Source organism: Varroa destructor, unplaced genomic scaffold (assembly GCF_002443255.2).
Source record: "Varroa destructor unplaced genomic scaffold, Vdes_3.0 BEIS01000002.1, whole genome shotgun sequence".
Taxonomy (NCBI): Eukaryota; Metazoa; Arthropoda; class Arachnida; order Mesostigmata; family Varroidae; genus Varroa; species Varroa destructor.
The window spans coordinates 17,778,895-17,804,403 of record NW_019211455.1 but is presented as its reverse complement, the minus strand read 5'-3'; the positions used below and the strand labels follow the sequence as shown (position 1 = coordinate 17,804,403).

The 25,509-nt window shown below is 40.2% G+C and overlaps 1 protein-coding gene across 4 annotated transcripts in view; it reads right to left on the bottom strand.

Annotated features, from left to right (window-relative positions):
- Nucleotides 1-3,996: 3,996 nt before the first annotated feature.
- The window catches only part of LOC111245794 (soluble guanylate cyclase 88E-like), a 60,031-nt gene continuing 38,518 nt past the window's right edge, over nt 3,997-25,509 (bottom strand). For all 4 annotated transcript variants that reach the window (XM_022794582.1, XM_086980455.1, XM_086980456.1 and 1 more), the window contains 13 exons: nt 25,195-25,294; nt 24,438-24,605; nt 23,556-23,701; nt 18,419-18,631; nt 17,597-17,802; nt 14,755-14,884; nt 12,510-12,656; nt 9,378-9,524; nt 7,641-7,907; nt 7,108-7,197; nt 6,564-6,613; nt 5,809-6,209; nt 3,997-5,486 (listed from right to left, as the gene is read on the bottom strand). In XM_022794582.1, the coding sequence (XP_022650317.1) occupies nt 5,266-5,486; nt 5,809-6,209; nt 6,564-6,613; nt 7,108-7,197; nt 7,641-7,907; nt 9,378-9,524; nt 12,510-12,656; nt 14,755-14,884; nt 17,597-17,802; nt 18,419-18,631; nt 23,556-23,701; nt 24,438-24,605; nt 25,195-25,294 (2,286 nt within the window). In that variant the 3' untranslated portion in view covers nt 3,997-5,265. The remainder of the gene's footprint in view (nt 5,487-5,808; nt 6,210-6,563; nt 6,614-7,107; nt 7,198-7,640; nt 7,908-9,377; nt 9,525-12,509; nt 12,657-14,754; nt 14,885-17,596; nt 17,803-18,418; nt 18,632-23,555; nt 23,702-24,437; nt 24,606-25,194; nt 25,295-25,509) is intronic.

Sequence of the window (25,509 nt, the reverse complement as noted above, 5' to 3'; positions counted from 1 at the left end):
GCCGTGTCCAACCTGCCGTCGCTGTGGAATAGGACAATTTTTTTTGCCTCGTCTATTTGTCCTTCTCTCTTTGATGGCTAAATACATAGCCGCTTACAGTACAACGAACATACAGGGCACTTTAAGAGCTTTGTTGAATCGAAATAAACGGTAGAGAGATAAAAGATAAAGGCTGTATTTGGAAACAAAACCGAAATTATTTATTATATATAGGTATCTTTCTATGTCTAGGCTCAGTCTATTAGTTAAATACATCTTCACGTTTTCTATAATTAAATATTATATGTAAAACTTTCATATTTATAGTTCGCTAATAAAGTTGTTGTAGGTAGACCCAAAGGCCATAATGCGGTATGTTACGTAGCATAACATTAACAATGGTTTGAATTGTTTCGAAGTCCTTAACCTTGAAAGCATACAATATTATTTTTAGTTTATTCAGGATTTCCTGGTAGAACTACGTTATGGAAAAACATTGAAGATAAACTCATTTTCTAGCCCAAATACTACATGTGGGGTAGAGGAAGGTTTACAGTGAAGTAAACTGGTGACCTATAAGGGCTTTAGTTTACGCCTTGCGCGTTGGACTCTGCGAAAAATACAGTGCGAAATGAAACTATCGAAACCAGGCTCTGCATTATGCGATAAATCAGGACAATGTAATAGACCAAAAAGATGAAACCAAATAAGAGCGATGTTATATTTGTTTTAAAATCTTGCCACGAGCCTTTATAAGCGAATACCCCAGTAGAACCTACCTGTCTTCTTTGATGAAATTATTTCATTCTATGCTATCTGCGTTTAGAATAAACCTAGTTCTAAGGAAATATAATTTCATGGTTTACTTGTGGCGTACACAACAGATTAAGGACTATCAAGCTGTAGCACTCGAAGCGTTACTTGCCTTGGTTGCTACCATCTGGCCGTTTCGTTCATGAAGCTAAGGTAACGTCGCATTCTGCACACATCTTCCAATGTGGCCTCAAAGGACCAGTCAGAAATCTCATTATCGAGTATTTCGTGCAAAATTAACCGTTCTCTAAGGGAACATTAATTTTTGTTTGTCTTTTTTTTATGTATTTTAAATACGCGGTGCCGTATATGTCAGTAACAGTTCGATCGGTGATTCCAGAGGCACGATCAATAAGGACTGTTTCCGCTGTTTGACAAGGAGGCGGACATAACCATTTTCAGCTTTCGTCGGTATATATATACATACGGCTTGAGCCAATATTGCTACATATTCCTTAGAAGGTATGCGCGATAAGCACGAGTACATCTAGCTTATTACTATAATGCTAGATTGGGTTCAATGTTTTTGACGATGGCAGGAAAGCCTTTTAAAAAGCGTTCCACAAATCCAAAAAAAAAAGTGTTCCACGATGGCAACGCTTCGAAAAAGGGGCCTGTCGATAAGCCCATAGAGGTTAATAGCAGTGTAGAAAGTAACAGTGTAAAAGGCACTATGAAAAGCTATCTCAGTACGCGAAGTCCAATGTATAAAGAAAAACGCACAACTCTGAAACGGCGTGTACTTTAACAATTACAATACATTAACCATATACTAACTACTAAAACACACAGTTTTATCTTGATCGGCACGAACACTTTAAGGTAATCAGCTTGTGATCCCGAAGTGTCTTCATTTCATGTTAAGGATTATTATACTTCATTTGATGTCTAATGGTACTAGAACCTACGGTTGAGTCTTTAAAAGAATATTGTTACAGAAAAACAAACTGCTTGGTATAATTGTGCGTGCGTTCAAGAGGAGAATCGTGGACCGAATGTTAGTGAAATAACTTAGACTTAAGTTACTATGTTATTCTCAAAGGACTCACTAAGGAGACAATTACACTATGCCCAGGTATTGTCATAAAATCGCTTTACGTCCTAACGCGAAGTAAAAAAGTAAATATTTTTTTTTCCTTTACATCGTTGACCATATTTATAGTGTGAACACGTGTTGGGAATTACCTCTGAACTATAGAATCAATGATTTGCCTTTACTAAAATATTTAATTGAGTTAGGTCCTTCTGGACTTATCTGGGGCTCGGCATGGCAACCATTTGCCAGTGCTGAAGTTTCGGTAAATATGGGTACAAGTTTTATGTTATTGAGATGAGTCCATAATAGATACATCCTAAGATCTAACAAAGTACTTCAATAGGACGAGAATAGATACGAACTAGATCTCAGACAAATCAGAAGGAGTGGGAAGACATTTACACAGAGCTTTGTCCCAAACTCCCACCATCATATCGACGACGTTGACCGCCTTGGTTTTAAGCATGCATGCAGTCACGCGACACGTTATATTAGCCCGTTGTCCGAATTACACGATTGTGACGTTTGTTCGAACAAACGAAAAAAAGCTATTCGATACAGGTAGCTTAAATACTCCAAGATGTTTTATTCAGACGAAGCCTTTGCTGAAATTTACTGAAGCAGAAGTTCTATGTGTCGTCATCGCGGCTCTCTTATACGAAATGGACCTAGTGTGCGTTCCTTCAAGTCCGAAAGCGGTGCTACTTAGGTTATGGCTGTGGAAAATACATGTACCCGTATGAAAATAAATCGTATGACTTTATAGTATAGTGTGATCGTGGATGTACAATTGTTTCGTGTATCCACGGTCAATGACAGCTAAGATTGTTAGGTCTATAAATGGTGAATTCCATTGCCCTTATTCCGGTAATACTCTGCCTTACTAAGCAATAGTATGTGTCACTTTCATTCAAGACGCTATTTACTGTCTTCGTGAAAATTTAACCTCCTTTATATTCTGTTACTATTCAGCTTATGCCAGTTTTGAAAACCGTGAGTAGAGTACACTGCGTTTCCGCCTAGTACTATAGCGGAACTAGATGACAGAGCTACCTTAACGACTGATAACGCGTTTGGGGCGTTTTGCTTTCTGAAGCCTTTTTGAAGTTTATCTATACCTGTCCATCAATCATTGCCCTAAAGAGTCATTGACATGGCAATTAATATTTCTCAGACCCCTAAAACGGATTTTAAGAGAAGGTAGATGACATTTTTTTAAAGCTAACCTATTGACTCACTGATTCTAGAACTAACTATACCTCTAGGGGCGATAGACGGTAATCTATGAATAGTGTGTTCGTCGACGTCAAAAAAAGTACGCAAGAATGCTTAATAGTCAAGGAGTAATGTTGGTGAAAGAAAACCTGCAAGAAAATTTCACAACGAAAGCTGTTAAAACGTACCTGTTGTGAAAGACGTAGTCGCATGGGGTAGGTATAAGCGTTATGTAAACACAGCATATTTGATAGGGAGACATAAGCGTGCGCAAAAACCAAAACAAATAACTTATAGACGGCTATTTTTTCGGACCCAATTGGGCTATAAAAACGGAAGCTATTGGACTATACATTGTCACGCGAACTCTGATCTCATTTTGCGATAAACGGTATTTAAAATATAACTTTGTTTACTGAATTTTCTCGATATAATGTTTCGACTAACCGGTATATCTAAAGCCATTTATTTTAGGCAATCTATGTTCTCAGACGTAACGGCTAAAAAGAAAATTTGGTCTCGACCACCTAGTTAAATCAGTTGCTTTTCGTTAAGGCACTAATACATTGAACAGCAAGGTATTGCAAATAACAGTCACTGAGGAGGAGTTATTAAATCTTTGGTAGAGCCTCTCATGAAGTAGGCTCCGAAGGTTGATCCTGTTTTACAATGCTTCCAGTTTCAACATAGATATCAGTAATACGTACTCGACATAGACCAACATAGCCGCTGGACGTATATTGCTTGGACAATAAGGTCTACATGGTGCACCTTGTATCTTTCTATTTATCGTACTACGGTTACGGTTGTATCAAATACATCGATTTAATACATTTACTTTAATACATACTAATCCCAAATTTATTACATTTAAGATGCCTAACCAGTAAACAAATGCAATTCTACGGTAGCCGTAATTTCTCTCCATTATGTCACAAAGAAGTAGGCTGATGTTGAGGTATATTATTTAAAGCTCACAGAAAAACATAAACGAAATTTATTATTATCTTCTGTAGCTAGATCATTATCACTTGTTTGATCTTTTATTGAAAATAATATGACCCGGCACTCCACACCATTGATGAAGTGTGAGGTTATGTATGTTTGGTTTGTGTAGGGCCTACAATGCTATGTCCTTCGATGATGCTCATCACGGACGTGTAGGTCCAACAATTAAAACTAACAACGGTAGTCCCTAGAGCGTTCCTCCGTAGTTATAGTACTACCTACTATTAATTAGCGCATATATGTATACGTAAATCTGTTCAATCTATTGTCAATGTGGCTTGCAACACTTGTTCGAAAGACACTGTGCAGAAAATAAGTTATTAAGTATAAGTTCTTCTCTCTCCACAAACCCCAAATAGATCCTAACACCGAAATGTATATTTGCTCTGATGATTTGTTTCGTGCATGCTGACCTTATTCGTTTTCTAATTCCTATATATGCTATTTTAAGAACGAAAAAAAAGTTCCTGATGCCTCTGTGACATATACCAGAATCGCACGTAGGATTAACGAATCTTATGGTTCTTGTTTTTTTTTATCATTATTTTATCTCCAAGGTGATGGTGATACGTTTTGGTACATACAATCATTTTCTATTACTCGTTTTGTATATTCTCGTATATAACGAATTAAATAATGCAAATATACAAGTGACGATTAAGCCCTGTAGAAAAGGTAGTGTCGCAAACTACAGTTTTTTTTTTTGCAAAATCTGTAATCTCGTAAAGATATTTTTGCTTTTCAAAAAAAATCCTCTGTAAACCCATATTACCGGACATGTCCATACGATTTATGCCGTATCGTCATCTATATATACAGCCGTACTTAACCAGCATAGGAATTAGATCAGTGATTTAAATAATGCGATACATTAAATATAATGAGTGGTTCTCATACGCCTCTACAGATGTAGTAGTGTTATACACTTTGCCAATGTCCACTTGAAGGACGATCCAACGAGCCATTATCACATACTGTCATCTTTATAATATATATCATAAGCCTTTCTTTAGACAGACCCCTATCGCTAAACTAGCCGTTTTTTGGGGCGTCTCTTCCAAAATAATGTTAGTATGTATATTTCTAATTGTCTAGCGTATTTTGAGAAATTCGTTATAGATCACCTTGCGCCATTTTTACAGCGTACGAAACGTTGCAAAAATAGCGAAAGGAACAATGGATGTGATTCAGCAGGTTCCTGTTTTCTAGCTCTTTTAAAATAACACGCACGTTTTTGCTCGCTTTTGACCCAGTCTGAGGGGCTGCAATACTCTGGCGTCAGCCTGATCGTCCAGTCCATTGCGATCATACACTGCCCGGGCATGACAGTGAAGACAATGTTCGCACCGAACAGTTCCGGCGTATACTAGCGAATCCGGAAGGTTTGACCATTTCGTTCGGACGGCATTCGGATCATATGCTGATGTGGGAAGATCTGCGATCAGAGCAAAATATCTAAGTGAAGCAAAAATTTTTAAAAGAAAGCCAAATATGCCCCTAAATTTGCATCAGTTCTGAGCCAAGGCTCTAACAGACAGGGCCCAGTGTTTTGTGGGTGAGAGCCTTACAGAACCGAACAAATACCTTATTAGTGAGATCTAGTCTATATAATACATTAGCCCTCAACTTCCTTAAACAAACATCTCCGTTGTTTGCCAACCAGCATATACTGACGCAACAGATCTAAACTAAATTTATTATATCATTGCCTTTAGCGTGTATCTGCGAGTTTATTGATCAATGACCGTTCCGTTTACCTTGTCGGGCATAGTCCTTTTTCAGCGTTCCCCCTGTCGAGGCCGATGATTGCGCTGACTGCGCATTTTCTTTGGGTGTACCGGTTTTTTCCTTTTCAGATGCGGAGCGATAACTCAACTCCGGCCGGACTCCGAACTCTTCAGTACCTGAAATCGCCACATCTTCACGATTAACCCGTTGAAAAGGTAGTCCCCGTTTGGAAAAAACCAATGACATCTCGGGTATGTGCTGTATCGGCAAAGGCAGATCTTCTCGCTTATCAACTGTGGTGCCTGTCGCAGTGGCGACGGTATCCATTAAGGTTTCAGCGGGTGCTGTATCATTTATAGGTGGCTCGTGCACAACATGCGCAGTTGGCCGCACTGACCGTTCTGACATCTTGATTTCCAGTGCCCGAGGTCTGGAAGATGGCGCCGTAAATAATAAAAATAGAAATGTACGAATTTTTCTTGATAATTCGAACGTCGTCTTCGAAAATCAACGACAATTGTGCTTACACTATGCTTATTTCTGCTGAAGTTAAATTTTTAAGAGATCTACTGTGCATTATATATATGAATATATTTCTTGAGCTGCCCTTAATTCACATGGTACATTATTCATCAATAGCCTAATCTGCCTCCGCAAAGAATGGTACGGCATTGAAGAAGGTGTACAAGTGAGGCTTTTTGTTGTTGCCGTAAACTTTGGTAAGCAGCAACGTACGCTCGGCACTCGCACCATGTAGGCGACCGCATTCGGTAGCGGGGCGTACCTTCGATCTTTGCGACCTTCAAGCCAGTACGTCTTCATTTCACCCTTACCCTGGAAACAAAGTTATGTAATTAACTTTCAAGCCACTGAATGTCTACTCTGTTTGCGTGCACCATCGTGGTTCAACTTAGTAGCTATAGGTTTGAGCCTTCAGAGTCCCAGGCACTTAGTAATCCGTTGATTCTCTCAGAATCTGTTTTGTTAGTAACGCAGTTTGCTTTCCATTAGGACCCCTGCTGTCTACGCTGCAGTATGTTAATCTGTTACTAGTAAGCTATTGTGTCCATTGTTTTTGTGTTTAAGGGAAAAGCTTAACGCGTGAGTACGACCGGCGAATGCTGCCACATGTTTCTTGTCACCATACTTAGTATGAGGATACTTAGGATGAGTATTCTTTGAAAAGTGGAGCTAAATGTAGTGCTCTATTTCGATCAGATTTAGGCAACTACAGGACATACTCAGGCACCGGTATGTTAATCTAAGCACCAGATGAGCTCAGAGTAAAATTGGTTGTCTCCTATTTAATAACGTATCCCCATACACACCTTGACTACCACGGTGCCTCTTTCGGTGATGGCCCACGCATTTGGATCGAGTAAATTCTTGGTTGTTACGCTGATGTGTATTTTTAGAGGCTGAAAAAGGAATTGGCATGATAAACAATTGCATGTTTCGTCTGCTCTGATTTTACTGCATCAGCCAGTTAACTTACACAGAGGCCATTTAAGCGTTCTTAAATTCTAGATTCCATATTAACATTTTTGACATTTTTTGCATAAGAACAATAATTTGACATTGTTACGTATCACTTTATAGACACTTGGGCTTCAAGCCTAGCTTTATAGCTCAATAACAGGTGGCAAATATATGTTTAGCATGAGGTTCGTTTATAGAACCAGCGTATCGCTTCTACCGGTTTTTATGACCTAACGACGCCAACTGTATAGCCAGAAGTGAGAAAAAATATTCATTTGCTAACTCCACACTTCGAAGTAAGTGTGAATTGGACTCGGTAGCTTTTTCAAGCGAATTTCTTTTAAACGGTTCATTTTTGACAGGGTATTTGTAAAGGTCGTACTTCACTTGTGGACTCCATCCTCGAAGCCGTATTTACGCTGTCTCCAAAGAGACAGTAGCGCGGCATCTTTTGGCCCACAACGCCCGCGCAAACTGCGCCCGAATGCGCTCCTACACGAATTTGAATCCCTTTGCCAGTAGACGGATCCTTGAGCCCCTGGATACATTGTACCATATCAAGGGCCATTTCGCAGATTTTTTCGGCGTGATGCGTCGTCTTCTCCGGGGCCCCTGCCACAATCATATAGGCGTCTCCAATTGTCTCCACCTTAAGCGAATGGATTGAATATAAAATAAATGTATTAACAAAAGCACATCCGCAAATGTATCCATACACATGCACAGAAATATAGGAAGGTAATATGTTATGGTGTTTTGCTGTGAGCCAAGCTCCAGCCGAACCAGTACGACCCCAGGATGAGGTGCGTCGATGGAACGACATAATCTGCAAAATGAAAGCGTTCTGTCTAGTCCAAAAGAAAGAGAACATCGTTTATGGTTTCTCATAGGTGAATGAAACACTAATAAACTTAACCTATCCTAAAAGGATTCAGTGGTAAAAAGAATTTTCGAAATAATTCTAGCGTTACATGTGAAACCCGCGTCATGCGATTGGAGCTAAGCACGAAAAGAGGGTGTACGTGCGGCAGCTGTGGCTCTCAGCCGCCTTAGATGCCCGTAAATTTATTAAGCAAACCTCTTATCAATGTTAACAAAACGAGAGAGCTATTGAACTGATACAGCCCCACCCAACTGTACCGCTTCGGACTAATGCTTCCTCACTGGTACCTCTTGTAAACTAACGCTTAGAGACCCTAACAACTCGAGGGTCTTTCGTAAAAGCGCATTCATTATAATGGCCGCTGGATTGACAGGACGAATCATGCGACGAAACCTAGGTCACAGGAAACAAATGACATGGATTTACTTCGACTGCGCTTGGGGTCCGCTCAGTGAACTTAGATAAATGTAAACAAATTCCGATCTGTAAGAACATTTAGTTTAGTATTAATCTGTAAGTTGGTTGAGAAAAGTTATGTTGTCAACTATCCCTTTAGAGCTGTGGGCGACACCTTTTCAACTGAACTAAGGAACTTTAGAGTTTTAAGTCGCGAACCTTTAACCTTGGAAAGCAGACGACTTTTTAGTACACTCGTTTCGCTTCAATCTTTTCGCGCATCTCAGAGCGAACAAGACCACGGTTATTTGCATCCGTCTCCTAGTTACGTAACGAAACTGGCTATATTCTGATCCAGCTATACGATGTAGCGTACGGTCCGTGTCTTCAATAAATTATATGATCTATAAAATCTATTATATCCCAATCTTGGGATAGCTTTTTGTAAGTGCAGCTTTTCAGTTGGTTTTTAGATAACTTGAAGTTAGCGTGATGAGCACACTCGAACAAATGCTTCAGTTGTTTAGCCTATCAAGTCCACATCTCCCCACTCCCTGATAGAGATGCCAAAGTAGGACGCAATAAAATAAATATGTCGCTACACTCTGTCATAAACATTTGCGAGCTAGTTAATAAATCATTAATAGTCTATACGCTTCTATAGCTCTAGTTTCTGTTTTAAGCCTACGAGTAAGAACGTCGTTGTTCGGTTAAATCGATCTTTGAACAGTTTTCAATCAGTAATCGATAGGTTTCTCGCCTAAGCAATTCGTCCTAGCCATGCCTGTATATCAATCAATAATGTGAGTTATTACATGTTTATACTACGCTCGTTCCTACCTTGTAGACGCCGTGCTTGTCCGTCAGTTGATCAAATAGGGAGTACATTGAGTTGAGCAGCTGGACAACTTCAATCGGAGTGATCCGAGAACAAATTTCCGTGAACGTCACGACGTCCGAGAACAGAATTGTAACTTTATCGAAGAACTGCAACAGGGCTTAAAGTTAGCGGGAAAAATACGAAACAAACCGTACTCGATGCAAACGTACATTGATCTTAAGCAGAAATGTTCCAATTCATCTGATGTAATCTGCTATCAATAATGCTCTAATAGTCGTTCTTGCTTGCCCGCAAGTCTGAAATAAATTTGCGGGCAAAAAAACAGTGTACGTTTGTCGAAACTAATAACACGAATTCTTGCGCAACCGCAGATATAGGCTAGATTTGTTTGTTCGAGAGTACCGTCTTTTGTTCGATATGGGAATGGCTGATCGCTATCGTTCCATCAACGACGACCATCTTGTCAATACTGATTCGTTTCCCTTGCCGACGCATTACATCCTATGACGCTAAATATATCTCAGTGATGCTTACGCCATTCATAAGAAAACAATATTATTATCCTATTTATTGTTACCATGGTCAAAGGATGAAGTGATGTTTTGGGTGAGTGGCAATACCGCGGCGAGCTTACTCGAAAATCTCAAATATAGTTACATTTGAACAAAAATCACTAAGTTTATTGATCGAGCCGTACGCCTTACTGCACGCACACTATGTAGGGCGTCCGGCCCAAGGGTTACGTCAAGGGTCATTTTCCGTGCCACGCATACGTTTATTCGATCTCTATTAGTGTGAACCAAGCACGTTCTTCAAACGTGAAATGCCCTTCAGTCCCGTACGAAAACTACCTGCATTACTCACTCGAATAACAAACGAAGCGATTAGATATGATAACTTTAACCGTATTGGCGCTTAATATGTCGGTCGGTTTCCTAAACGTATAAAAAAGTTTCAAAGTTTCAACGAAGTTGAAACAACTGGCTAAGCGCTATGAATACGATCTTCAAATAGCTCAGCTAGGAATGGAATAGCTTCATAACTTCGCAAATCGAATAACTTACGTTGGAGTGCTAGTTACAGTAGAAAACTTCAATTGAATTTTTCATGTCGCTATGATAATGTCATACGTGCCAATTCTTCTTGAAAGAGATCAAAATATGTAATATTACAGTAGTATGCATTTTCTACGCGTATGATTGTAGTATGTTTCAGTTTTTAGCTACCCAGCACTGCGTTGAATGCTTGACCCAGTAAAACGGGTCGTGCGGATGCTTATATAGATATATGCTGGTCGACCGTAGATGATAAATTCAATACTACTGACATCGATTCGTGTGCTTACTTCTCTAGAGACTGGGGTGCTCATCTGCTCTGTTTGCGTTTTGCTAGCCGAAACCTGTTTTACATTGTATAAAATGGCAATGCACTGGATAGAAGCATCAATTCGGGTTGTAGCTAGTTATAGCTGAAGCCTAGTTGATTCTATTAAGGAGTTGTTATTATTAGTGGCCTAACGAGGTACAATAACATTGGCTCATATTTTAAGCACTGTATGCATTAGCAGTCAACACATCGGTCATCCATCTATCTTCTAAGAAGACCGACTTAATGAAGAGCTGTTCGCGGTACACGAGACCCAGAGTGCGAGAAAGTGCCCTACGTATTAGTTGTTCCGTTCGCAACTGGTATACAATTGTATGGCTAGCCCAGAAACTTGTTTGAGTAGCTAAACAGAGTCGAGGTTGTTGGGTGTAGGACGTAGTCGTTCCCCGGTTGCGCACTAACCCCCACTTGGCTACTTTGGCTGGGGAAATGGTAATGTAAACTGGAAAGGTACAATATTGAGGTAGCGTAGTCGCGACCTTGCTGTCTACTAGGGACCACTAGCTATCGAGAAAAGCACAACTGCCAGGAAGGAGGAACGATTTAGACGTTGTGGAGCCTCCTTTCACACGCAATCTACTCACCGTTATCCAACGTAGCTACAGTGAGCATAAACTACACGCATCGTACAATGTGCCGCGAAACGCGACCAGAACACCAGAAGGTGTCAGGACAGCATAATGATCTGATTCTCAGTTTAGCTCAATTAGCCTACCGGTGAGCTGACTGGTCCTAAACAAATCACAGTTTCCCACAGAGAACTCGTATACTGCGGAGCTTGGGGTAGGCGTGCGTTCGCAGCTGAGCATCTGCGAGCGTCTATGTATACACACGTGTACGGTCCTTTTTCGTCAATAAGACGCCGTCAGACTTTTTCGTAAATTAACAGCAAATCACCGAACGCAAGCGCCTATGTTGTCTCCACTAGGAAGGCTGAGTCCGACCCGTCTCGCAGCGATGAAGTTTATATGTACGGCTAAGAAGTATCGGTATTATGTACTATGGTAATATCCTGTGTCACTACCGTACACCGAGCTTATTTTTCTTAGTGGAATCAGCTTGAGCGCTTGTGTTTGGGTGATTTACCATTAACGTACAGAGCTAACCGGCAAAGATGCTCCCCCTACCCACCAATAAATAAGCATCAGACGCCCGCAGGTATGAAGACGTGGAAACGCTTATTGAACCAAAACAATATGGCAGCGATAAAAATATATAAATACAGACAGGTAGAATTGTTTCTTTTGCGTTCCAGCATAGGGTATTGTAATGATAAGTCGCACCTAGGACAGCGTGCTGTCAAGCTTCATTAAGAAGAAGAAATGAGAAAAGCGACTGGCACGTTATTCTTTTTAGCATTAGTAACTGAGTCCATCTCAGGCTCAGACAAAGGTACTTCACAGGACAACGTACTACAGAGCATTAGCAAAGCCAACAAAAATGTAAAGAGAGCAACCGATATCTCTTCCGACAGACGTTATCGAATTCGGAGTTAGCTTGCTAAGGTTAGGCGCAGGTCAGATCAATTCAGAAAATACAGAGTGCTTTACACATAGACTTGATTTGTTCCACGAACAGTAAGTCTGCTGTGAAGGGCATAGAGCGATACCGAGCTGAGGATACGTGGAGTCGACGTACGATAAAAATTAGATCCCAATATCGTCACTAAATCAGATAATTAAACATTCGTACTTGGCATAGACCCGTTCGATCCATATCAAACGACCAGTTAGGCTTGGTATTACCTGACAGATATCAACGCTACTTTCTCCTTTACGCAGCTTGTCAGCGACGGTTTTCGGAATCATCTGATAGAGAAGTTCATCAGTGCGTTTCATTTCCTGGTCGAGTTTTTTCATGGAATCCTCCAACTGTTTACTTTTTTGCAACTCCTGAAAACGTGTGATATGCATAACGCGCGCCTGTTAGTTACTATTGACTCCGAGGTATATTTGCCTTCATTGGTCGTTACGACCCGGACAGAATCGTTCTCATCTGCAAAGCCGTTTCGGAAGAATTGTGATGAATCGCTAAATTGGGTTCAAGTGTTATTAGAACCTCATCTAGGTCAAGGTAAACGGTCAATTTAGGGCGGGGTAACTGTGGCCCGGTAAAATCTCTGAGCGTTTATTGTTCCTTTGTTTATGGCTACCCGTAAGCAATATATCGACTATCTTAATGATCATAGCAGCAAAAACAATAGTGCTCAATAACGCGCATGTCAATCGAACGCATTCAGGTAGGAAATACAGACTTATTTAGAAATGATTGCAGGAGAAGGCCCCAGCCAAAAATCAACGCGCCGATTCCAGGGAGCTCCTTTAGCTAAAGAGTCATATGGTAGCTACATCGTATGCGTTGACAAAGACACTTGCTAAAGCATGCTAATTTTTCGAATTGACTACAGCCGACTATAGACTGATCGCGGTGCGGTCGCCGATGCACTGTGATTTCCCTTGGGAACAGAGTGACGTTGACCAAATACACCCAGTACCTCATAAGCGCTTCGGAGAGACCCAACGAACATACTGCAGCGGGATTTGTACAATCGATCAAGAAATAACATCGGCTGCCTTTCACAGCCATTCATTAACTGTACACGGTCTAGTGAAGGGCAGATGACTGTGAGAGCGCCATCCCATCTTATCGTTGCCATGTCATATGAAAGCCGATCTCGATGGTGTACTCAAACCTTTTTCCGTCGTGGGTTTCTGTACAAAACGTTATCGAGCCGTACCGTATCGTGACGCTGCAGGAGCCCGTGACTTAATAAAAGATGATACTAGCAGAAGGCCAACAGCCAAAATGGCCTTGAAGAGCCTAACCCAGCAGCTAGGCTAACAGGCATGTGCAAGACGATAAGGGTCCGCCCTCAGCAGGCAAGAAGAACAGGCTAATATTAGCAAAGCCCAATATCTTACTTGATATTTTTCTCCACTGCCCTCAAAGCCCTGATCGGCTACGTGTAATTAGCTGTAGCCTTCGAGAACCTCTGCGATGTTGTCCAAAATCCGAAGGGAGATCGAATCGAAAAGCATAAGCCATTGGTGAATGTACACAATGGACACTGAAAATCCTAATTTTTCAGCTGAATAAATAATAAAGTTTCCTCCGGCTGCTTCATTGAGTCTGAACTCGTCTGTCGTGTCAATGCCAACCAAATGGTTGGCCCAAATAACATTGATCCAATTAGAATTAAGTTTTTTTTCGGATAAATTTTCTGCAATTGTTCTCAGACCAGTATATTCTACAAGTGATACGTACAGATCTTTGAACGAACAATAATACTTCACAGAGCTGATTTAGTTAAACCTCAAATAGTTAATAAATGGCATAAGTGTACATTTAAATGGGCATGTACAGTTTGAAGTTATCGCATGATATGAGGTGCATCATGTATAAGGAACGTCAATTGGCGTTGTGATTGAGATCGACAACGCCAATTGACGATCGATGAACGGTTTTGTCGTTGTGTCCTTAGCCCTCAGAAACCTACGATGTTTACTGGCCTGCCCTTACCTTAATCTTACCTTAAGCTCTGCATGTCAGTGTTATTCATCCTAAGAAGTCGCAGTTCAGTAGCCGAGGGGGGTGAGGCAGTTCAGTTTTCAGATAACTCGAAAGCTAGTTAGGTCATACGTTACTTCTTAAAGAAATCGTATTTATACTGACTTTGTCCAGCAGGAAGCAATAAGTCTGAGTAAATTGGTAGCTATAATTCAACGTAAATTTTCACCAGTTTCAGTGTCGTAATCTACTACCATGGGAGGAAAAGATCTATGTTTACGAGCGTATGGTGGACGTGAACGGCGGCTCTTTCGGGCACTATCGGGGGTTGTTCAAGTAGACTGTTGGTGTACGACTGACGCGGTCCTTACTATATGCAATAATTAAGTAAGGCCCCAACGTTTATTATGAACTTATGTCTTTTTATTCGTGCTTTATGGTACAATCATGTCCATCTACCTATAAATTGAGGCTATTTCTAACCTGCTCGAAAGCCATTTTCAGCTCGGAACTTTGTTGCTGTCCAGCAAGTACCATATCTCTGGAAAAGTCATGCATCGATAGGTCGTTTACATACAGGCCTGTTCTCACCATTGTGATTACGTCCCGCACTCTGAAACAGCAGGGAATGCACATGTAAAGGAAAATTCTCATCAGCTAGCTAAAACAAATGAATTTTTGAGGGCGTTCGTGTCTTAGCTATTCCCTATTTCGAAACTGCTTTACCGTATCGATAAGTCAGGACAAAATGCACTCAGCTCAACGATCCAGATAGATGTCGGCGTCCTAGTCTCTCTCGTTAGTGGAAATTGATCGCGTGCTCACCTCAAATGCTTAGCTTTATCAATCAATCAATCAATCAAATCTTGGAAAATCAATCGTTGAACACAACGTCTGCATGCAACGAGAGCACGCAAGGCACGAAACGATTTTTGCTACGTGGACCAAAGTCGACTATCTCTGTTTATGATCAGAATTGGCCTAATTATTCTAGTAAGCTAACCCTAATTATTGTTTCTAGATTTCGTATCATTCATTACTGGCCTGAATGGTTTCTGATGCGGTAACCCATAGAAAAATGCTTCGCTATAGTTAACCGATTGTTATTAGTAATAGTCGCTTTATGTCCTAAAAACGTAACAAACATCCTCACTGTCGTTTCTGTTGTACGATACTGAGGCTCTTTTAAGATCATTTGCGTCCAAGTTTCACAGCCATAAAGCTATTGGGCCCCCTTTTTAATTTTACGCAATTTTATTTCAAATTTAACGCAGACAATCTTGGATCCTGATTTGGCCTTAGTCTCGCTGATCAGTCCAGCCATTAACCGACCGCTTCTAATGATGAAACGATAAGAAAATGTACGCGTAATTAAAATAAATTGCCAATAATTAGCGAAATCATACCATATGTGAAAGGACGAGCAAAACTGCAAAAAAAAAAGTTTCTGAAAAACAACCATATAATGCACAATATTTGATCATCTATTTTACAGTAAAAATGTTTAGTTGTTTTGTAGACGCGTTTCATTAAGGCCACAGAGGCAAGTGTTTTTTTCTGGTTGGAGATAAATACGTGTAAAACATAATCAGCAGTAAGGAACTCTGCATTTAATTACGTACGTATAGTGGATTAATCATCCCGATTGATCGGGCTAGCTTTAGGCAGTGTTCACTGGCTAAATCGCGTGACTAGATCGAACAACACTGACACATTTTTTAGGTAAATATGAAATCAACTAAGACAATGATCCTAATATAATAGTATTCCGCTCCTTCTCGACAAAAATGTCGCTGTTAATTCAATTGGGCGGGAAATCGACGTTTCTCTGTTTCGAATTTCTACTCCTGCTGTCGCCTTTAGGTACACCACCAGGCTGCTGTATCTCAGCAGGACACGAAGTGTAACCATTCTCAGGTTCAAACATGGACACACAACCACTCCTAAAGTTAGCAGGCAAATAGGTTACCCGCTAAGCTATCACGGGGCTTGTTTTGGCAATATTGCGGCCAGACCGTGACGCTAAGCATGAATGATCGGTAGTGGCAGGTGAGAAGTGTGGCTTTATCGTTTCGCTAATAACTTATGATTTAGCTACTAAACTATTCACCATAATGGGGGCAGTGAGGCTAAGTTCTGGCTGTTCCTTGAACATGGACTGCTTCGCTTGCAGCCATTAAAGTACCTTGTATATATATAGAAGTCCTTTAAAAATTTTAAGAGAGCAGGGATGGCTTCTTAGAATGATATCAATAAGAAGTAAACGCGCCATTATTTTGTCTGTGTTGTAGATTTTTTCTACCGTAAACATATATCGATGCCGGACCCCATATGCTTTTTTCAGAGTATTCCTACCTATTATTGATTTTTCGTCCAGGAGTCTTTCACTAGCGGGCGCGTATATTCTAGTTGGCATAAAAGATGCATTCAATCAAATTTACATCAAGTAAATTCCTATTCAAGCCTTAATTATCTATATTCATATTATTAACGCCTTATCGCCATTAACGTTCGTTATAATTTGGAATACACTTTCGGTTTGACGAGAGCAAAGTACTAAAATAAAGATGCCCTTTGATTAGCAATTATAGTGTAGAAAAATTAACTTGCTCAATAGAATGCTGGAACTTTTATAGTGCTTCTCCTAGACAGTCAATGGTATTAGGACAAGTGGTATTGTGGAACTAGGTGAAGGCAAACATGTGAGTTTATTGGATAAGCTGAAGTTCCGCAACATCGTTGCGAATACCCAAAGCTGAAATCCGGTACCCCTAAGTGAGATTTTTGCTCCTAAAAAACATGTCCGCTCGATTATTTCTTTGCACGCGTCAGCAATTTCCTTTGTGCAGTTTTTTCAAAAATTATTGTTCGTTAGAAAGCTGCCATTCGGTCCATTCAGGCAGAATCACTTCTGGAATATGCAGAGCCAAAAAAAACGTTAATAATAACAATGATTCGTAAAAACGATCATACTTGATCTAGAAGTCCCAGTATTTCCAGGGCTATTTCCGCGACACAGAAGAGGCTCGATGGTGATTACACATAGTTGTACTCCGTCACGTTCGTTAAATTTCAAGATCTTCTTTTGTTTACGAGTAATTGTATCATGCAGTTTCGTACAAATGTGTGCGTGTGGTCTACCTAAAGAAAGACCTATATTTCATATCATTCCCCTCTTTCCAAGAGTAAAAACAACTCCGCGGTATAACACTGCACAAAAAACATAATGCACTTCTTTTTCAAGAAATTTAAACTTCTATAACATTAAAGGCAGATGTAGAACTATTCTAATGGATATCAACGTGTGTAACTCTTACAGACTTACACAGGCGCCGCTAGATACACCATCGCCTGCCACTCTTCCATAAACAACATTTGGCCTTTAAGATGGAGGAGCGAATCTTCATAGGCTGAGTCATCTTGTTCATCGAGGTACGGGCTAGAACCTTCATGCTCCGGATCGACGTTGGAGTGAGCTTTTACTGCTTCGAGGGTAGTCATCTCAAACACGTTGTTCATATGTGTTATGATCTGCAATAAGGAGGGGAAACATAAGCTACCTGTCATTTATCGGCCCCGTTTCGGGCTGTTATGAACGATTCCTGTTTTTTCTGTATCTCGGTCATATCGTTTAAGAGCATAGACACTCTACTGATGATTGCGTAGAGGATAGGGTGTCTGGGTGGTAGTCGTATAGGTGATGGTCTAGGCTCGAAATCGAGCAGGGAAACAGGTAGTATATTTCTGACAGGAGTCATGGAATGCCTAGCGGGGATATCGCAGAACTCGAAGCATTTTGATTTTTAGCCAGACAATACAAATCATTATCATGTATTGCAGAAGTGATATACCATAACTCAAATCGTTGATTTACTTCATGTTACCATGTCTAGCTTTGGATGATCATGTACGAAATCAGTGTCAGGGTAAAGCGACTGCTCTGCCGGCATACGCCACTGCATATAACGACCTTTTTCTGCCATATAGCGTATAGGTGATTATCTGAATTGAATTGTAATAGAAGCGTCAATAGCATGTCCACAGCAGCAAAGAGAAGGAATAACCCAAGATGGGGAGAGAGGGTTTAGGGGGTATTTTTGGGGATCTTTTAAATCTGTCAGCAAGATAAACGTAGTAAAATACTTACGCCACTCCAATTACATTCGATAAGAGGTCGAGCCAGGCCAAACACCTGCGGTATTCGCTTATTAAGCGCCGTCGGCATGACAATCATGAGAGATTTGCCCAGATTGGTGATGGTTAGTTGCTGATTGAATACAATGCAGAATGGGAAGATTTCGAGGAAGACGTATGCTCTGATCGGCAACAACTTTCCACCGACGAGCATTGAGTCCAAGTCCTATAAGAGGCGTTATTTGAAGCATACAACAAATACAGTGAACATCTGACAATACGCAAGCAATTTTACTGCCTAACGCTGAAGACTCACAAGTCTTACTAATGCTCATAGCTGACCGCTGGTTCTTTCTACTATTATCTGTAACCTGGACATCCAAGTATATCAGTATAGCAATTAACTGCTGAGCTTGTGTGCAGTACTGGTGAAAAATACTTGACAGTTTTTAAGATAGAAAAGTTTGATCAACTTTTATTTCTATGTCCAGTACCATAAGAAAGTTAGATAGTAGCAGAACTATATCTTCCCTTTTCAATAGCGATTGTTAACTTTGTTCTGCGGCAATTTATCCACAACAAAATCAAGCGTCTAACAGCGTTCGCTTATCAATCTCTGTGCAGCTCTTTTCCGCTCTTCGTTTGAACGGTTAAATTCGACGCATCCTACTACGCCCCTTCGATTGTTATTAGCCTCTTTGGCCAAGTGTTTTTTAAAAGCACCTTTTGCTTTCGTCGAAGTACCATTGTTTTATTATAACAATTTATATTTTAACGCGTTGTCTAAATCTCTTTATAGGAACACGGCAGCTTCTTTCGCCGCGTCAACGCGATTTCCTTGGTTTAATAGCGATATCGTACATCCTGCTTCGATATCTTCCACACGTTCTGCTCCAGATCTTCAATATCATTTTTACGCACAGTCGATATCACTGTAGTGTAATCAGAAATTTTGCTCTATGCCATGTCGCGATAGCCGTCGGTGGAATAGAATGCCACAAAAGTCGTACATTGGTTCCTATAGCGTATAGAGGCACGCAAAGGAAATGAGTCAGCCATTCCAAAGTTAGCAAATTAACGTAATCAATGTTTAAGCTTGAAATCATCTTCTTGGCAGGCAACAAGCATACGACCTCTGAAGTAAGACGCCTCCTGCTGAGTTATGCAATATCTATAATTTCTTCGCGTTTTTGCCTCGGATAGATACCGTGGTGCATACGTGTGCTTGCTCGTCCTTAAATTTCGAAGACGTCGTGTTGGTGCACTTCAAAATCTTTATCTAGAAGGCAAGTTTCTTTCAGGAGCCGCAAGGTGCCAATCTTTCCCAACTGCTAAACCTTACACGGAGTAACTGATCGCAAAACAGAGTTAAAATCGTGGCCCATATATATACCCTGTAATTATAGTTGCTCCAACTTCCGTTTGATATGAAAACAAAGTAGCGAGAACTTGACCAGAGACCCATGCCAGCGGGCTCGTTAATACAACACGTGTACTCTTTATTTTATTCGAACAAAGCCTTACGGTAATTTATTACTAAACTTTAAACATTTACATATGATTCGAGATGGTAATGCAATATGAATTGTTTAAAAATTTCACTATATATATATATATATATATATATATATATATATATATATATATATATATATATATATATGTGCGTTGAAATCTTTTTAAAAATGATTTCACCGCTCACCCCTATTGAAGGCTGCCATTTACTGCTTTCGTGTCTTTCCATCTTGATCCTAATGCATTAATATCCCTATAATGATATAAAAGAAAATCCCTGAAATTATTTTTAAAGGGCCTAGCTGTTCCTGGCATTGAACTAAAACACTTCTCAATCAATGGGCAACTTGCTGCATTATTACACGCCTTTTTCCACGCGAGCTTTCTGCTTGATAAAGGCTTACATGAATGAGCCTATATTATTCATGCGGAGGAAGGCGAATCCCAAAACAAGTCGAATAATAGCTACTTGTATGCTTACCACGCTGTTTAATAAATCTTGTGGAACAAAACCTCCGATAAGTCTAGGAAGGCCCACCTAGGTTAGACCCCTCCTAGCTGGGCTAATCTTTAGTGGCAAACTGCAGAAGTAGTGATTCTTGTCCGCACAAACAGTATGGAGTAAAAAAGAGAATTTCGCGAGGGCATTATGCCGGAAAATTCATAAACAGATTTCGCGTTGATAAGCCTTAGAATAAGTAGTCAGCAATGTACTGTGGAGTTGTGTTAGATTTCAAATCAAACCAAATTTTCTGTATTACGCAACGAACCTGCGAAACTCCTACTCAGTGGGTTTGATTTATATGGCCTGAGTTCTACACAGGTGTACGCTTACATTCACATATCAGATAAAAAAAAAAAAGAAGCTTGAACTCCATTGGTTTTCTTGGCGTTCAGAGTCGCGATGATATCCAGTACCTTAGAACTTTACTACATACATGACAACATATATAATATGCCTTTAGATACTCGTGTATATCTGGAAGGTCATAAGAGATAAAGGCGCGAGCAAAGATGCTTTAAAGATGCAAAACTTTCTCGTCGTCACTTCGCTACTTGCTATGGCCTGTACGCCAGTTGGCAAGAGTTGCTTCGCCTCCCAAAAGAGTTTCCTCTGGCCAGTTACGGCTGGCTATAAATCCTTAGTCTTTTTGTACCCTTTTGAGCGGGCTCGGACCGCTGGCTTTATTTTGTTCTGCTTATTGCAGTATGCCCAAGGCCACTTGTCGTACCGTTGCGAAGTGAACAAATAGGGAGGAATGTAATATAGCTGCGACTGCGGCCACGTGTGCCTATACGTTTGTGGCTGTTTCTGCGAAGCTCTGGTGGCGCCTACCGAAATGACAAGACAAGAAGGCCTAATTGCGTTAGCAGCCACAGGCTACAAAGGCCCAAGATGTCTCCTATGTACAAATGGACGCCGTAAAATGCTAAGTAAAATAACGCTTCCCTGAGCGCCCATTCAGCGATTAGTGTGTCTTATCTGACTGTTTTTGTCAGCAGCCAGCACATGATTCCGATATTTCACGATTGCTAATTTATTTTATAAATTTGCATCATTAAGTCACACTGCGCAAGGGATACAGTAATTTTCATTGCGAAAGCTTGTATGAATGGCTGTTGATTATATGAGTGATTATATTTCTATAGTATACCTTTCCACGGCCTCATCTGTGTACTCCACATCGAAATCAGGTGATGATTTTAGAGTTTTACGTCTGGAACCTTTGAAGCACTGTGACATCCAGTGAACAGCGTATCAACAGATTATTTGCCTAGAGAAAAGCTGGCAGTCCCTGTTAGTTTACCGTTCGTATATATATATGATCAGTTTTCCCGATTCTATCATGCTGATTGGGTAGCAACTATACCTGGGTCTACGCATGCGTCTTGTCTGTCGCGTTCGCCCTCCTAAATACTGACACATTTAAGAGACGGACGAGTCTCACGGTCACGAGGCAAGGTTGTGCCGTAGCTTAATGGTCTCTTGACTTTTCTGACTTGACATTTTTGTTGTGTTTGTCAAGTTCGAAATTAGCGGTCTCTTTTCTAAATCAAATTTCTTTACTTCCTCTGCCAGACAATGCTATTACGCAGCCCCGTGTCTGGGCAGACCATTGTTATTATCGAGTAAATATATTCAAAAGTTCCGTAGTCGTTATGGCCATCGAAAAACTAACAGTACTAGAGCGCGATGCTCAAAAAAATGGTTTTAAGCCATTTCCAACAGACGTACACGGTACACATATGAAGGGTCGCCAAAGATCCACGTTGACTCTTGAATCTACCAAAATTGACATTTTTATATGATGATTAAATAATATGATTAATTACTTGTCTTTGTGCTGGAATAAACTGCGTTGTAAACTGAGTAGGGCAAACGTTGCCTTTGTGAGTTCCCACAGTTGCAACGTAAACTGAAATGGAACCAGACCTTTTTGCATTAGAGGCCCTACTTTGGTCGACGTTTGCCTTCCTCCATATTGAAAGGTTTGCGTTGTGAGAATCTCGTGATATTTGATCAGATTGTCGAGGGCATCAAAGGGCTTGAGAGAACGCATAAATATTAACAGTTGAAGAATCGTAGGCTTATTTTTCGTACACTGAAAAGTTTCATGTATATCCCGTTAACTTACTTTCCCATTAAGCTAAACCATTCGCTCTGCGGTAGAAATCTCCTGTACATCCAAGCAAACGGGCCGCACAAAAGGCTGGCGTTGACAAGGACTAGTTGTGATGCGAACGTTATTGCATTAGCTGTTGTTGAACCTTTCATTGTTGCCAGGCTTGCGGGCAACTATGTGAAATGGACTAGTAAAGATCCGCTAAAGAAGAGTAATAATTATTTTCTATAGAAAAAAATCATATTAATCAACCTGTAGCATTAATCTAGACAAACAGATTATTGCTTATAGCTAGGGTAAATGGTATAATTGAATTGGAAAGACGTAGTTATATCATACGCGGTGAACGTCAATGTATAGCCTTTTCGACAGCACACAACACCCATCCCAAGTTTTTCAGTTGTGTGGACGTTTATCTGGAAGCAATCCTTTTACATTGCTCGTTATGAAGCTGTAGCGTTTATAATGAGATACGGCCGGTCCAAAAAAAGCTTTCAGGAATCGTTGTTCAATTTACCCTGCAAAGCTAGGTATAAGGCTAGGACAATGAGCTCTTCAATGATGGCTTTTAAGGTTTTCTCAAGGTTTTTTTGTTTTTTACTAGGGATAGTTTTGACAAACGAATCGTCTTACTGCTAAAACTGATCATTTGTTAAAGTAAGATCGACTGAGGAAGCACACACTGAGCAATAATTCAAAATATTTTGTTTTGTGCATTAAGCGTTACTTCGAATGTATTTTGACAGGCAGTATTACGAAAATAATAGTGAAATTACTATGAAATGCTGTTAGTAATTGGCATCAATAGCTACTGCTAGTTGAAACGATGAATGATCAATGTATCGGACAAGGTAGATGATGTCACCTGCTAATAGTTCGATTCGAGTTATTCTTTCACTCTATGCGTATTTGTGCTTTTCCCAGAAGGACTTCAGGTAGCTCGCTCGCCCAGTAAATCCATATATGCTCAATGTGTACAACGATGTTTCCTAGAACCGAACTTCAACCAACCAGAGCTCCAACCGTAGATTTAAAAGCACTGTTTTGGAACTTCAGTCGCATGATAATGTGTTGCGTATTGAAGATTGACTCCTCCTTCAGAATATCCACTTCGACAACTGTATTGTAGAAATGGGCGCCAACCTCCTTGATTTGTCCTAGAACACGAAAAAGTTGAGCTCGCTTAAATCTCGACATCAGCTCTTTAGTCCAGTAAAAGATAGTTACGTTATTACAGATTTAACCTAAGCCCTTTGCAAATACGCTGGATCGTATTGTCTAATACGTGCCTATGTACATCTAGGTCCTGTCTAATCGAACTGCCTTCATATAGGCTTTGCAAAGATCTTCTCCGTAATGAAGACCTATATATAACATGACAACGATGGCTGAGCGTCCGACGTCCTTTTGTACAAAATGACCTAATACGCTACGCTGTCGTGTAATGCAATTACACGCATAATTAATATATATGACGTCGTTAATATGACGCGACGGCGCTCGGCATGAGACATTGTACCTTCTCGCATAGCCGAAACAGCGTTTGTTCCATATTATTCCATCGCTTGCCCAGTTCGCTTCCGCACAACGAACGATAAAAGTGAGACAAATTTTGACAACATAGTTCGGAACAAGCGAAAAAGCAACGACTCATAAATAAAATACATTGTATTTTACACGTACTAGCAAACACACCCAGTAAGTTAAAGGAACTTTATACATACAGTGCCCACATGTCAATAGCCACATTCTCAAGTAGGGACAGTGTGAGAACAAGTTTCGAGATGGTCCTGTTTTCGTCACAAAACATAAAAAAAGCTTTCATAGAGCGAGTTTTTCTATTTACGATTTTTTTTTTCTGTGGAATAATGTCTAAATCACTGGAGGACTTACCGATGGTATACCATAGATAACCCCTTCGAGCGCTCCGATAGTGAAGTGTCAGACCCGAGTCTGATTCTTGTTCGCAGAAAAACGAAGGTGCCTTCATTTTTGGGTAGCTGAACTTAAGGTACTCGTGCAGATTGTCCAGGCCATTAATAAAGTCTCGCATATGGCGACCTAAATAGAAATCGATTTGATGCAGCACCACACACTTTACTTATTCGGATCCGTTCCTTTGAGCGTAAGCAAACAGCTTTCACAAGAAAATTTTTCGTTTATACTTAGGGCAAATTATCTGCCCTTATGAAATAGATATTTATACATAATAACATTTGATCATATGTCAATGAAATAACGAGAATAAAATTCTTTTGTCGTAAGTGTTTCTTTGTCCAGTTGCTGGGAACTGTTTACCCTCGTAGTGCCGTTAATTCTAAGCTAAACCACACGCGTCATAGTAATCGAAGATAAGTTGAAGTTTTTTATGTTATTTATCAAAAATCAGTTCTTATATTGTATATGTGGTACAAGCAATGGACTAAATTATAGATAGTATACATTGGAGATGGGTCAGGACAGGTATTTTGAAGTAGATATCTGGCCGCTCTAATGTACACGTTGCCGAGATCATCTCTAGGCTATGGGATTACTCACAGTGGGGGAATATGATTATAGTTCAAACGGCCTCTATAGTTGACAATTCGAATAGGGTACATGTTAATGCCTGTTTTAAATACGCTTATTTGAAATAAAATTGACTATTTACCAAGTACGGAGAGGACGCGATCATATCCATACTGAGCGAGAAATGACACGAAAAATACTCCCATACCTTCGAAGAATTCGTTTTCCTGCATTTTTAATATCTGTTAATATACAATACAAAAAGAATTAGAAAGGCACTCATATATTAAGCTAGTTCTAAAAAAAAAGAACTATGTGTACATAGCATAATTAGTCGATGCGGTTCTCTAATTAAGTCCGTCCTGAATAGGGAAAAACTCTAGAATAATCTATAAGTTAAAAGTTACTAGCATTTAGATCACATGGTAGGTGTCGGTAGTGTAACAAGTCCTCATCA